This window comes from Mustela erminea, chromosome 2 (assembly GCF_009829155.1).
Source record: "Mustela erminea isolate mMusErm1 chromosome 2, mMusErm1.Pri, whole genome shotgun sequence".
NCBI lineage: Eukaryota > Metazoa > Chordata > Mammalia > Carnivora > Mustelidae > Mustela > Mustela erminea.
Genome location: NC_045615.1, coordinates 59,901,599 through 59,917,599, shown reverse-complemented (window position 1 = coordinate 59,917,599; position 16,001 = coordinate 59,901,599). Strand labels below are relative to the sequence as shown.

General features: G+C 35.6%; 1 protein-coding gene across 6 annotated transcripts in view; it reads right to left on the bottom strand.

Moving 5' to 3' along the window:
- Positions 1–16,001, bottom strand: part of BANK1 (B cell scaffold protein with ankyrin repeats 1) — a 297,716-nt gene that overhangs the window by 164,478 nt on the left and 117,237 nt on the right. For all 6 annotated transcript variants that reach the window (XR_004283221.1, XM_032333014.1, XM_032333017.1 and 3 more), the window contains one exon: positions 233–429. Coding sequence is in view for 5 of the 6 variants with exons in the window: in XM_032333014.1 (XP_032188905.1) it covers positions 233–429 (197 nt within the window). In the remaining variant the exon portion in view is untranslated. The remainder of the gene's footprint in view (positions 1–232; positions 430–16,001) is intronic.

The window sequence follows — 16,001 nt, the reverse complement described above, 5'->3', positions numbered from 1 at the left end:
CATGGAGTCAGAGCTGGTTTATAGTGATAATAAAACAAGTTGACCTATTTTGCAAAATGCTTTTTAACACAATGAATGACTCAGGACCAAAAGACACTACAAAGTGGCCTAGCAGTAGCATCATTTCCAAAAGAGCAGCGTGTCCATGCGCGCACACGTGCACACACACACACACACACACACGCTTTATAAAAGAGTTTTAGAGATAAAATGGAAAAAAAAAAACTCTTACTGAAAAGTCTTCAAAGATTTTCTGGAGTTCTTTGTGACCATGCCTTTCAGCAATATGTGCTGGATCTGAACCCGCGAAATTTTTCATCTTAGATGCCCAGGTTGCTCCTGAACACTGAAGCAAATGAACAGCCAAGTTCTTTAAACCAAATTTTGCCGCACAGTGGAGAAGAGTTGGGAGTTCTTTGAAATGAGTATCTGAAAGCATAAAAGGCAAAGGATTAATGTGTTTTTATCTTGTCTGGAATGCCACAAGAAAAAGTCAAACACAATCTACTCCTAAAAGTAATTCTCACAAAGTAGAACAGATTTTCAATGTGATTTTGCATGTAAGAAACCATCAGTGGTTCTAACAATGAAGCATCTCCTTCTTTGTATTTCTCAGCATACAATAAATAGAAACTAATATTCTCACTAGCACTAATGTCCCCCTCTGTCTTGGGGGGTAACTTTAATTTGGAAAAGCACATCAACTTCTTAAATACAAAATAAAGCAGAACACAAATATCATATTGTAATAACTTTTTTAATCTATTTCAACATTAGCCAAACACTAACAATATTAAATAGGTCCATCTATAAAACCTTTCTGTGTCTCCTACTGCTATGCTTACTTTGCTGCCTTCTGAAGGTGAGATGGACACATAATTGCTGGAAAGGTTATATGAGATTTCTATGTAAAATTTTTCTTTCAAAAAGGAACTGCAACAGAAAATACAGGTGAGCACTTTGATAAACATTTTCAGCATGGAAATTTCCATCAGGATTTTATAGCTTTCATATCAATGTTTCAGAGTTTCAAAACTGGTTATTAACTGTCAATTAGAAGTATTAATTATGTATAACTGTAAAACAGTGAATGTAAAAAGCTATCTCAGTGAAAACACATACACACAGAAATGAGTGTTGGTTTGTTATTATGCTATACTTTCACACCTCGCTGGAAAAAATGTGTCACAGAAATTACACACCAGCTTGCTTGAATAGCTGTGGCATTATCAGGAGCAAGCAACTGGAAGGCTTATGGCAACAGAAACAAAGGTGTCAAAACAAAAGTCAATTTTCTTCCATATTATTTTGGAAAACTGAATCTGGCTTCATTTACCTCTTTGCTATTTTGTAGACTAAAGGAACAAAAAAGGAAATGAGACTTTGAGTTTTCAATTCACTTGGGTGTCTCAGGGCAGAATAAAGTATTTAGTTTGTTGGCTTATATGTTTTAAAAGAAAACAAATAAAAACCTCCAGGATACATTAAGAACATTAAGAACTTTGCTGTAAGGAAATATTTCACCCTTTTAAAATGTGTTAGTACTAAACAGCTATAGGTAAATTCCATGGTTATATTTCAATGATAATGCACTGGTCCCTTCTTATATGGTATTCTTATATTTTATGAGGATGAGCCTGTGAAAGCTGAAACTGTCTAAAGTAGGTACCATCTTCAAAATAAAAATGTAGTTACTTAAAAAGGTATTAAGATATAATTATTTATTTATTTTAATTAAGAGGCACCATGAAATATAATTTTCTGTTATAATTAAACCAGGGCAAATTTAATCAAGAAAATATTGACATGATAATATCAGATTTCTACAAGTCCTTGGTTATCTGCCTCACTGACCTATCATAAAATAAATAAAAAACATCACCTGGCAATCAATGCTTTTTGCATTATTCTTGCACACTGCTATTCTGGTGAAACTGTAAATCACTGTCAATGTAACTTAAAATGATTTTATCATTAAAGAAATGTTTAATCATTTTGGGAACACAGTCACCTTTTAACCTCCCCAAACCCCTGTCAGTAAATCCCTCAAGTTTCAAATAATATAATATTAGAAACAACAACAACAAACTTCATTAAAAATCTCTCTTGTACATCAAAAAGTGTAACAAGGACTGGGACAAGAGGTCATGGATTTTCAGGCTGCCTTTCTTAACAGTTCTGCTACTGTGAACTGTGTTTTCTGACATGTATGGAAGAAGTTCTATTGATTTAAGATCATAATGATAGTAAAGGGTGCTACAGATTTGAAGGTTGGCTTCTTTATTTCCCATTTCTCTGCTTCATTTCTAGTGGCAGCTTAAAATCCATTAATATACTAGAATACTTTGTGAGGTTACAGACATGAAAGAGCCTTAGAGGGTATCTTTTTATGTTCCTAACCAGTAATAGAAATGTTGTTGTTTTTTGTTTGTTTTAAGATTTTTATTTATTTATTTGACAGAGAGAGAGAGAGAGAGAGAGAGAGAGAGCAAACAAGCACCTTTAGACTATGTAGAATACGATAGTCGCAAAAGCACAGGCTTCGAGTTGGCATTCACTATGTGAACTTCAACATGCTACTAATTATCTGAGCCTAGCCTTCTCTTCCAAAATTGTAAGGCTACTGAGATAATTAAGGGACATAACACAGAAAACGTGCCCAGCAAAGTGTCTGAAACATAATAGGCATTAGGTAAATATTCTCTCTTCTTTGTCAATAGATTAAAGCATCCTTGTCCTAATTCATCTTTGTTCCAACCATAAGATCCCTAATTCTTTTCATTACTCCAAAGTACGATCTTGAGAGCTTTACCCCAGAATAGTTGGTCCTTTATAAAATGATGAATCAGTTTTAAATTGGCCTAAATAAATCATTTACAGCAACCCTTTCTATTATCTTGGATGAGGTTATTTTACCTGCTTATTTTCATTAAGTTGGAAATGCTCAGCCTGCTAATATACATAGTCAATAACGAAAAAATTTCTAATTTAAGTTCTTTAAATTAAAATATGACAGAGCTAACCTTTCAAAGAATTTGAAATGATTCATAGGAACTATGTTGGGTTATTTTAATGTTAATTAAATCATGATCTTTAGCATTATTTTTGTAGAACATCAAATTATACTCAGCATGTGAATATAATATTATATTTATGTATATGAATAAAGATATTCATGCCAATACAGGTATGATTATGCTAAGATCTAGTTCAGGCTTTTATGTATACTCTTTATAAAAATGATACTTTTTGTATTTTCACCATGATTTGATTATTATGAGAATTTGAGATATGAATGGATTCCTCTGTATCTTGCACAGGCATGTTTGTAATCACATGATCACTAATGTTTTTGTGTAAAGATATTTGTGTTTCTGGGGCTTAAAAATTTTTTTTTATGAAAGTATGATTTAAAATTGCACTAATGAGTTTAATGAATTCTAACAATTTTATACATCCATGCAATTACCACCCAAAATAAGCAAAAGAAAGTTTCTATCATGGTAGAAAATTCTCTCATGTGTCATTTTAGTCAATTCTCCACTTCAGAAGCAGCCATTTTCTAATTATCATCAACATAGGTAAGTCTGATTTCTTCTTGGATTTCATATAAGTGGAATCATATATGCGTGTGTATTGTATTGTCTTCCAGCCTCTAATTCTGATGAGAGGTCAGATACCATTCTTAAAATTGTTTTCCTCTATGGAATGTGCTTTCCCCACTACAAACTCTTTACCCTCTCCTCCTCAGCCCCCTATAACTACTTTTAAGACTTTATTTTTATTTTTGATTTTCAGCAGTTTAACTATGGTGTGTGTTAGTATGATATTTTTATATTTTTTCTGCTTGGGAGTTACAGGGCTTACTGAATCTGTGGATTGATGTGATTCATCAATTTTGGGTCATTCCTGGCCATTATTTCTTCAAAATTTTTTTGCTTCATTCTGTCACTTTTACTAAGGGAATATTACACTATGTTAGATTATTTAATATTATTCTATGCAGCTTGGATCAGAATTGAGTCAAATTAATATGTAGATGAACTGACCTTGTTCTTTTTTATGGCTTTACTTTGAGTCTAGAGTTTTCATCTCTTTTTCAGTTTGAGTAATTTATTTGGATGGTCTTCAAGTTTACTGATTCTCTTTTCCTCTGTTGTTTCTACGATTAACTCCATTTAATTTTTAAAAAATTTCTGATATTGTGTATTTCTAGGATTTCTTTTTTTTATTATAATTTCTATTGCTCTGATAAAATTGCCATCTTTTTACACGTTGCCTAACTTTTACAATAGATTCTATAACATATTTATCATAGCTTTTCTAGTATTTCATCTGATTATTTCAACATCTGGAACATTTCTGTGTCTGCTTCTAATCACTGTCTCTTTTCTTGACCAAGGGTCACTTTTTCTTCCTTCTTCATATTTCTCATAATTTTTTATTGTATTATATTAAAGAGCTCAAGTAAATAATGTTTATCCCCAGAATAAGGCATACCATTGCCTCAGTCAGACAACTACATTTGGGAATGGAGTGAAATTTTTCTGCCGATGAACTGAGCTTGGTCATTTTTGCATCTTTACTTAGCTTCCATTAACAACTGGCCTCAAATATTTTGAGGGCAGGATCACAACTTTCTTCAGCACAGGTTGGCATCTGAGCCTTGCCGAGACTCAAGAAACCTCAGCTGCTGTACAGACTAGCTGTCAGTTTTTGGGTTACCAGATATTCTTTTTTTTCCTCCAGTCCTGCCTCCAGAATTCACATCAGAATATCTCTTTTAGATTTTGTGAGGCCTCTGTAGTATATTTGGTTAAGATAGACTCCTTACCATCCCAATAGCTTGGAAGTACTTCTTCCAGCTTTGATGCCTCTCCGTATGCTCTCTGTAAGCTCATGGTAAAAGCTTTGGTGGGATTTGCCTCAGCAAACCTGACCCCTTTCACTCTTCAGCAGCCAGGACCAGGACTTCAGGGAGGGATCAGAATGTTTTTCAAGGAGCTCTCTCAGGTTTCCTGCCCTCCAGCCCTTGGTATACTAGCTCTGTGCACTTGTAACAGCCTACAAAAGAGAGGTAGTGGGTGATGCAGACCCAGTCTGTAATTGGAGCTCTGTGGGATTTTTGTCCATCACACTAGCCTAGTATATCCACTTAAAGTTTGCTAAACATTCAACTGGTTTCTCTTTACTCCTCATCAATAGTGAGTTCTTGTTGCTCTGTAAAGGATAAAGGAAGTCATGAATTTCTTCTTTCTTATGAAGGACTCCTTCTGGAATTTGGTTATTTAGGCTTTTTTGTCATTAATTTTCTGCTGGATTAAAAAAGAGATACTGATTTTGAAAATCATCTTGCTTGTTGTTATAATGGGAGCAATAGCCTCTTGTGATGAACATGTAATGAGAAACAGAGTCCTATTAGTCTTAGCTCATACACCATTTAGTGATTTTCTTAAATTTACATTTATTTTTATTTTTTATTAACATGCCATGCATTATTTGTTTCAGGGGTACAGATCTGTGATTCATCAGTCTTACAGAATTCACAGCACTCACGATAGCACATAGCTTCACCAATGTCCATCACCCAGCCACCCCATCCTTCCCACCGCCCCCAACCCCCCAGCAACCCTCAGCTTGTTTCCTGAGATTAAGAGTCTCTTATGGTTTCTCAAATTTCACATATCAGTGAGATCATATGATAACTGTCTTTCTCTGACTGACTTATTTTGCTTAGCATAATACCTTCTAGTTCCATCCATGTCATTGCAAATGGCAAGATTTCAGTTTTTGGATGGCTGCATAATATTCCTGTGTGTGTGTGTGTGTGTGTGTGTGTGTGTGTGTACGTACCATATCTTCTTTATCTATTAGATGGATGTCCATCTGTTGATGGACATCTAGGCCCTTTCCATAGTTTGGCTATTGTGGACATTGCTGTTATAAACATTGGGGTGCACATTCTTCTTTGGATCACTGCATTTTTATCTTTAGGATAAATACACAGTAGTGTGATTGCTGGGTTGCAGGGTAACTCTATTTTCAACTTTTTGAGGAACCTCCACACTGTTTTCCAGAGTGCCTGCACCAGCTTAAATTCCCACCAACAGTTTAGGGGGGTTTCCCTTTCTCTGCATCCTCACCAACATCTGTTGTTTCCTGGCTTGTTAATTTTAGCCATTCTGACTGGTGTGAAGTGGTATTTCACTGTGGTTTTGATTTGTATTTCTCTGATGCCAAGTGATGTGGAGCACTTTTTCATGTGTCTGTTGATCATTTGGATGTCTGCAGAAATGTCTGTTCATGTCTTCTGCCCATTTCTTGATTGGATTATTTGTTCTTTGGGTGTTCAGTTTGATAAGTTCTTTATAGATTCTGGATACTAGCCCTTTATCTGATATGTCATTTGTGAATATCTTCTCCCATTCTGTTAATTGTCTTTTGGTTTTGTTGATTGTTTCCTTTGCTGTGCATACAATGTTTATTTTATAAGTAGTTTATAATCTTACTTATTAGATTAAAATAATGGATTCCTTAAGAAGATATAAAAAGTCTTATAAAATTTGCTTACTCTGTAGTGTACGCCTGCTTCATTTCATGGAAATTTTCATTGAAGTAATCAAGATTCATTGCAGATGCAATGAATTTTATTATCAAGGTGTAAATAAGAAACCACAATTCACACTAAAGTGTGGTCAGTTTGCTTTTGACTTCTTTTTCTGGATGAAATAAATTTTCAGTTTCAGTTGTTTCAACCCACGTTTGTTGAATGCTAATTTCAGAAGAACAGAATTTAATGTCTCTCCTTTTTCAAGGAAATTCCAATTTCACTAGTTTTGCAAATAAAAATTAATAGGTGACTTGGTACATAGTAAAGAAATTGAGTCATATATTTGTTTATGCTGAGCCATTTCTAAAAGTTCAAGGTAATCCTTATAAGAGGTGGCCAATAATTAGATTAAAGTAATCAAACCAAAGCTTTCAAAAGATTAACCTTGCTCACCAGAATAATAGAATGGGAATATACCCAAGGTTGGAATATAAGCTTTAAAAATTTAAAAGATGATGATACAAACTGGAAGTGCATGGCTATCTAATCCATTTGTTCTCATAAATCACTATCTAGAATCATAAATATTTATTCACTCAAAGGAGAATGAGCAGGTGGCCACTTTAGGACAAAACAATGAAGCACACAGCAAAGAAAAGATAAGTCAGGAGAACTGCTTTCTAATCCCAGCTCAGCCACTCAGTCTGTAATGTTTAAGAAAGTTCATCTCCCTGACCTCTGACTCTTCATTTATCAAATTAGAGGGGCTGGGGACTTCTGATTTTCTTCTGGGTTAGAAGCCATGCCACAGATGGTTTTAGGATAATTTTCCCTGAATGCTAATTAGATGTCAGTTAAAAGAGCAAGGATGACATTTGTGAAGGTTGAAGAAAGGTAATAATTTTCATTCCTTTCATCATAGGATTTGGAGTCTGTTAAAATGTTAATATTTCTGGGGGTCTATAAAACGGAGCATTGCTGGGTATATGAATCTGATTGTTCTGTGACAGGAGAAGACAAATGCAACACGTGAGGTGCCATTCTCCACATCCTGTTGAAATAGTAAACACAGAAGCCTATTTAGAATTTCAAGCAACAAAAAATATTGCTAGGGTTATTATATTTCTAAAGCCTTGACAGTGAAAATTAAATGTACAAGGGAAATAGTGTTCCATCAAATCCCTTTGCTACAGTTTTGTTATCTCTTGTATTACATAAAATATGAGTGGGGGGGCACCTGGGTGGCTCAGTGGGTTAAGCCTCTGCCTTGGGCCTACGTCATAATCTCAGGGTCTTGGGATCAAGCCCCTCATCTGGCTCTCTGCTCAGCAGGGAGCCTGCCTCTCTCTCTCTCTCTGCCTACTTGTGATCTCTCTGTCAAATAAATAAATAAAATCTTTAAAAAAATATGAGTGGGAAGTGCATAGATACATACTTTAGTATTAGCCTCAATTTTGGAATCACCTCATTAATTACATTAATTACACTACACCTCATTAATTACATTAATTACATTCTTGTTACTAAAATAGTCTATTAAATATTTAAGAGAAAATATTAAAAGTTGTACCCAATTTGTATGACCCTTGTAACTGTCTCAGGAAACTTCATGTAATTTTTTTTTTTTTACAAGTGTTTTAGTAAAAATGGTTAAATTCCTAATCAACATTATATTCAAACGAATTCTGGTTTCATCTTAATAAATAATGTTCAAAATAATGACTTTTATTATTATAAACCTTGCAATTCTAAAGCTTAATAATTGTTTATTTTGAGAGGCAATATTGTGCAGTTAGTGCTTAAACATAAGGGCTTTGGAACCAGATTGGATAGATGGAATCCCAACTCCAGCATTCACTAATGGTGTAATTTAAACAAGTTACTTGAATTTTGTATCTCAGTTTTCTCCATGTTTAAATGAAACTGATAACATCTAACCAATAAGCTATTAAACCTAGGTCTAATGTATTCTTTCATACAAACAAGTACTATTGATCCTCACTACTCACAATTTCATATTTTCAAATTTTCCTACTCATAAAAATTTATTTGTTCCCTCCCAATCAAAACCTGTGGCCCTTTTGTGATCATTTGTAGACATGTGCAGAGCAGTAAAAAATCTGACTGCATGTTCCCAGCTGAGGTCAAATAAGACAACAACCTGCTTTCTTATTTCAATTCTCATACTATAGCAAATGTCCTTGTGGTCTATGTAGTGCCACATTTTCACGTTTTCTATTTTTGTGAGTTTTTTTGTTGTTGGTGGTGTGGTGATCAGTTGTTTACAAAGTGACCCCCTGGCATAGCACAGAGGTGCTGTCTGGTGTTCCCAAGCACAAGAAAGCTGTGATCCATTTTATGAAGAAAATAAGTGTGTTAGATAAATTTTGTTCAGGCATGAATTATAATGACATTGTTGGTGAGTTCTATATCAGTGACTCAAAAATACCTATTAAATGCTGGGTTTTTAAACGGAAACATGCATAAAATGAGGTTATGTATTAATAGACGGACAAAAATGTGACCAGAGGTTTGCAGGAAGCTAATCCTGTATTTCTCCTTGAGCAATGTTCAGTATTCTCTATTCAGAGACTTTATGTAACATAACTACCATGAACAATGAAAATCAATTGCATTGTAAAGAAATCTAAAGGCCCCTTTTCCTTTGTGGAGAAAGAGTTCGACATTTGCTTCTTGTTGCAACATGGCTGGGCATTTTCAAAAGTATGGTGCCTTGTTTTCTTTCTTCCACACTGTTAAGGAATCTCTGGGTCCAGTCCTATGTATTGCTTCTCAGAGTGAGGCCAGGCTGGAGGAGGAAGCTGTGAACATTTCAGCCCATGATTTCTGAGACATTCTCCTGCTTGTCTCCATGTTTAGGGTTTACAAGGTTAAAATCCAAACTGGGCATGGTTAGACCCCATACTGGCAACCACCCTAGATGCAGAAAGAACAGTCCTAGTGCCTTGACTCTGTTTTGCTTATTTTCCTACTTGCCAGACTTACGCAAAATAATAGGGAAAATCTAGGATGAAAGTGAATCCTTACTCTGTTTTTCTCAGATAATATAAATTCCTTTCAGTGACTGTAGGTCTTTTTGATTTTGGTTAGATTCTGTATAGTTTATTGTAATTAAATGCTTAAGATTGGGAGTTTATAAAGCTATAAAAATAAAGTTCTGGAAGATTGTTGTTCTGGCATGCAAAATATATGAATGATCAACTGACAAGAAGCACGAGAAATGAATGGAGCATGTAACCTTGAATCCATAGACAGTTCATTGTTCACTGAATACCCTCATAGATAGAATCCACCATAAAATTAGCAACAGTAGTAATAAGAGGAGAAGAAAGAGGAAAAGAGGAAGGAGGATGAGAAAGGAAGGAAAATATGACACCTAATGAATGAATTGAGTCGAAAAAGAGAAATTGCAGCCATGTAGTGTCAGAGTGAGTGATAACAGAGCAGCAGAACAGGGAAGCAGCAGACTGATGCAAGATGGTCTGATCCCAGAGAAAGAGTATTTGGGGACACACTGTAAAACAGCTTCTTATCCAAGACAGTGGCCAGGAATGGCAGCATGTAAAACAAGTAATCCATGAAGCCACAATAAATAGCCTGGAATTTGGACCGCACGCCTGGAGGTGATGTTAGGAAACAAAGGAAGACATATAGTCTTTGTTAGCAGTTCTTATAATAGTATCAGTTAAAGTTAAATCTTACAGCATTCGAGTAGGTTCATTATCCATTCTCCACTATCTAACTCAGACAGTGATGAAGTAATAAAAAGAGTGGGGCTGCTCTAAGTTCAACTAATCTGGCCAGTCTGTGGCTACTCTCTGTTTAAATTAAGAAATCTCTAGAAATGTTATTTCTATAGAAGTGTGACTGTATTCTTTTCCTCTCTGTTCATTTAAAAAAGACTTTTGAAAACTACTAACTTTGTTTCTGCTGAATCTTGACAGTAAAACAAAAACAAACAAACAAAAAAACAAAAACAAAGAAACAAACAACAACAATAGCAAAAACAAACTAAGAACCTAAGAAGCAGCCAGGAAAGAACTTAAAAAGGGTCAGGAAATCTAGAACAACATAAGTAAGGAAACATGACGGGTGAAGCTAAGATCAGAGAGCTGAACACTTTCCATGAGGCCATGACTTACAGGAAGAAAACCACCCACTAGCCTTTGTATGGGTCTCCCATGGAAATCCAAGGGATATGCACCACCAGGCAGTAAACCAACATATCAGGTAAGGATGTTTGATTTCAGTACTAAGAAATATTCAGCAATTCTCAGATTTTATAGTCTTAAGCAAATGATTTATTTAAAAATGTTAAATAATTTTGAAAATAAAAATGAACTAAAGGGGTGCCTGTGTGGCTCAGTGGGCTAAAGCCTCTGCCTTTGGCTCAGGTCATGATCCCAGGGTCCTGGGATCGAGCCCTGCATCAGGCTCTCTGCTCAGCAGGGAGCTTGCTTCCCTCTCTCATTCTCTGCCTGCCTACTTGTGATCTCTGTCAAATAAATAAATAAAATCTTTTAAAAAAATGAGCTAAAGCAAGGAGGAAAATTTGGGTAGTATTGGGAGTAATAAAATTACTGGTGAGAGCTTAAGATGACTTTGGGAGCACCATCATACATAATATAGGGACAGGATAAAAATGGAATGTAAGAATATTTAGGGGAGCACCTAAATGTAGGATAGAAAATGAAATATGTTAGAAATCCCTGCTAGAAGACTTTCTCAGGAGCAAGGAGAAATAACTGATGGTCTGAATTAGAGTGGAGTCACACTGGAATGGACAAGGAAGGATAGAAATGTTGGACACTTCAAAAGAAAAGTTAATAGGACTTGATGATTGAGTCGGCTGGCTCTGAAGGAAAGAGGTGAATTTAAGATAACATCCAGGTGATGGCTATTAAGGACGACACATACTGCATGGAGCACTGGGTGCTATACACAATGAATCATGGAACACTACATCAAAAACTAATGATGGACTGTATGTTCACTAACATAACACAATAAAAAAAAATTCAGGTTTATGGCTACAAAGTTATAGGTAAGAGAAAGAGAAACTCATTAAGGAAGGTGACAATGATGGCCATAAAGAGGTACAGGTATGGGTGTTGATGGAATGGCTGCCATAATAAGTTACAGAGCAATAAGTCAAATTACACATATGGGTCTTTGAGTTGAGCATATTGGTTATAAACTTAGCTCCTGGGTCACCGCAGGAAACTTGTTTTGGGAAAAGAGCAAATATTCTGAGATAATTTTTTTTAGATGAGAATATATTCTGAAATAGGGATCCAGATATATTTTTGCCATGTAAGGTAACTTAATTACAGATCTGGGAATTAGGACATGAATTTCTTTAGGGATAATTTAGCTTATTATACTAAGCAGGAAATGTTAACTCGAAAGACACCCTCATGAAACAGGAAGGTAGTAATAGCTCTATAATTCAGTATGTCTTAACATTCTAAGCAATATCTATTTTTCCTGGATCAAGGATTTATATTACATACATGAATTCAAATTTTATATTAAAATTTATATTACAAAATTTATATTACATACATGAATTCAAATTATTAACCACACTATCAACATATCCTCAAGTAGGATAGGAGATTTTAGGAGATTTTCCAGCTACTAGGTTACAGTTGCTTTACAAATCAATTGAGCAGCCATTGTTCACACTGATTGCTAGGGATCACAAGAGGTGTAGGGCTAAATTACAGTTGTTTAGAGCTGCTCACCTCTAAACAATAGAATGATGGTTAAGTGTGATTGTTATTTTTAAGTGTCACCTACTTGGATATGGTGCCCAGCTGTTTAGTCAAATATAAGTCTAGATGTAACTATGAAAGTATACTGTAGATATGATTAACATTTAAATCAGTAGACACTGAGTAGCCTCTGTCATGGGAGTGGCCTCATCCAATCAGTTGAAGGCTGTAGGAGAAAAGACCGAGGATCCCCAAAGAGGAAGAAATTTGGTTTCCAGACCGCCTTTGGACTCAAGGCAACAAAATCTACTCCTGAGATTTTCAGCCTGCTCGCATGACCTACATGTTTCAGAATTGCCTGCTCCACAATCACATGGGCCAGTTCCTTAAAGTAAACCTCCTTCTGTCTCTTTGTCTCTCTTAACACATCCTATTGGTTCTGTTTCTCTGGTGCATCCTGACTAATTACATGAGGAAAATGACCATAGTGGTTTTAGTAAACCATAATCTATAGAAACAAGACATAAAAACAAGTTCTTCTGGGTCTTTGAATTACTATCCTTCTCAGAGTAGTACGATGAGTCTTTAGACCTGCAGTGACACTACAAAGATCTTCTGAAACTATTTGGTAATGGTAGAATCTCGAGAGCAAGTGAGTCGCTTTCAGAAGTGAAAGATATTTGGAGAGAGGTTAATAGTAGATTAGTGCTTGAGGGGGGTTCTGGACCTGTCAAGAATCTCAGAAGACAGAAACTCCAGGTTTAGGATTACTACTGCAAGCAGCTGAAAAAGTAAGAGGAGTTCCTTAAGTAATAACTTACTCAACCTTTAATTAAAAAAAAAAAAAGTTCATTTTCATTGTGTGTGTGTGTGTGTATGTATGTATGACTGAGGCTAACCCATACTTGCATTTCTTAATAAAATGGATATTACAGAGCCTCTTTCCTGTTACTACCACTTAATACCAGTTACTAATGGACAATGTTTATGTTTTTTTTCCTTAACCATATGATAAATTTACAGATTTAAACTTATTATTTTTGACCCTGAAAGCCATATATCTTTTTGTGTGTGAGTCCAGAGAAGATGAACATATGTGTTTTGGGTTTCTGAGCACAGAGAATTCAAGCAGTATATTCAGAAAGCTCATATGCCTTTTTTTTTTTTTTTCATTCAGCTCATGGCTGATACCACAGATTGAGGTAGAAAAGAAGAGAAAAGACAAAATAATGACATTAAAATTGCTGCCTTATATTCTTACAAAGAAGAGCTCTTTTATTTTTGGAGCTCAAATATTATAGTCTATAATGATTGCTGACTACGGTCTTATTGAAGTTCTTCTGTAGTTAACTTGGTTGTCATTAACAGATTAATTAATGTAGCAAATGTTTATTGAGTACTAGAAACATTTACAGGACTGGGAATAAATCCGTGAACAAAAGTAACAGAGCTCCATCCTAAAGGATAGTATTTGCCCACGGAGGCAAAAAGGGTGACTGGAAGGAAATCACAAACTATGAAACAAAAATATTTCTAGGATTGCAAAAAATAATATACAGAGCATCTGAGATAATTTCAAACTTGCTTATATAAATTATTCATTTAAGTAGTAATTTTAAACAATTTAACAAAAATAATTCATAACCTTTCCTCCAAATTTAAGATCATCTCCCTAGGAAGTTTCCTCTGACTACCCTTCTTTCTCTGGGCTCCCTTGGTACCCTGGAGCTACAGCTCATTACAGTGTAAATAGGGCTGCAGTCCTTGGTTAGTAATGTGGCCACCTCAGATGGGCTGTCTGGATCCAAATCCCAGCTCTGCCACTATTTGGGCAAGAGATACAATGTCTCATCTGTAAAGCAGAGATTAAAAATAGCACTTTCCTCGGGATTCTTGTAAGGAATTAAATTAGTTAAAGTAATTAAAATGCAGGCACCAGGGTGGCTCAGTCGGTTAAGTGTTCGCGTTCTGTTCAAGTCATGATCTCACGTCCTGGGATCGAGCCCCACATCAGAGTCCCTTCTCATTGAGAAGCTGGCTTCTCTTTCTACCTTTCCTCCTGCTCGTGATCTTTCTCATTCTCAAATTAGTAAGTAAAATCTTAAAAAAAAAAAAATACAGTGGCACTGTATCACTGGGTTGTATTTTATTTATCTCATATTCTTTTACCTTTCCTCAGTATCTGGAAGAGTACCTAGGATAGAGTCTATTAAGCTTCTAAGAATTCTTGAGGGTTTTTTGTGTTTTTTTTAAATGAACATACACAAAACATACATGTTTTAGATAAGGACTCTAAGATTACTTCATTCTGCAGCTATCCTTTAAATCCTGGGACAAAAAGAGATAAAAACAAATATGATATCTTGACTTTAATTATATTATTTAAATGGTTTAAATATATTCTTAAAATTTATTTAATTTTATTCATATCATGTCATTACTGTGTGTTTACTCAGTGCTTTTCACTGGTGACTCACAGACCAGTAACAACAGCATCATCTATGAATTTGTGAGAAATGTAAAATCCCTGAGCCCATCCCAGACCTACTGTATCAAAAATTCTGAGTAGGGTCCAACAATCTGAGTTTTAACAAACCTTCCAAGTAATTCTGATGTCCACCGAAGTTCAAGAGAAAAATGCTAAATACGAGGAAGTATGGAGCTTGGTTTAAATGATTAAGCAAGAGTGGATAGCCAGGAAAACTGAGGTAAACCTCACAGAGAGCTAGTAAAACTGCAAAGTATACAAAGTATGTCTGGGGTAGACTTTTTCTCCATTCTATTCACTGTTTCTTTAAGAGATTTCCACTTCCATCATGGTTTACATGTTTGATTTATTTTTTAATTTTTAAAAAAGATTTTATGTATGTATGTATATATTTATTGTAGAGAGAGAGAGAAAGAGAGAGCACGGGCAGGGGCAGGGGCAGAGGGGGAAGGAGAGGGACAAGCAGACTCTGCACTGAGCATAGAGCCCAGTGGAGACTGACATGGGGCTCAATCCCAGGACCCTGAGACATGACCTAAGCAAAACCAGGAGTCGGACTTCCAGCTGACTGATCCATCAAGGCACCCCTGCTTTACATATTTTAAAATGTCTTTTTGGAGCTCCTGGGTGGCTCAGTGGGTTAAACCGCTGCCTTCAGCTCAGGTCACAATCTCAGGGTCCTAGGATCGGGCCCCGCATCGGGCTCTCTGCTTAGCGGGGAGCCTGCTTCCTCCTCTCTCTCTCTGCCTGCCTCTCTGCCTACTTGTGATATCTGTCTGTCAAATAAATAAATAAAATCTTAAAAAAAATTAAAAAAAATGTCTTTTTGTGTTGTCAATGGAAAAGACTACAATCGAAGAGAAAATTTACTGCTAAAATATATCTATCTTTACTTATTTCCTGGAGAAATATACAGTCTTACAGCAGTCTGAGAAATAAACATTGTTAGAAACAATATTTCAACCAAACATCTCACATTATATTCTTACAGAGGTAACCTTCATTCAGATTCTGTAGATAATAAGCACTGAGGATATAATTTCTTACAGTCTGTCAGATATCCTGGGTAGAGGTCATGCTTGTTTCTCAGATTTCTATTATTGTCAATAATTTGTTCCATAAGGATACAACTTCTTCCATTCCAGCTCACCTTTCTGGCTTCCAGAATGACCCAAGTCAGAAACTGGCTCTCAGGATAGGAACGCTATGAAAGTAGCTAGACACA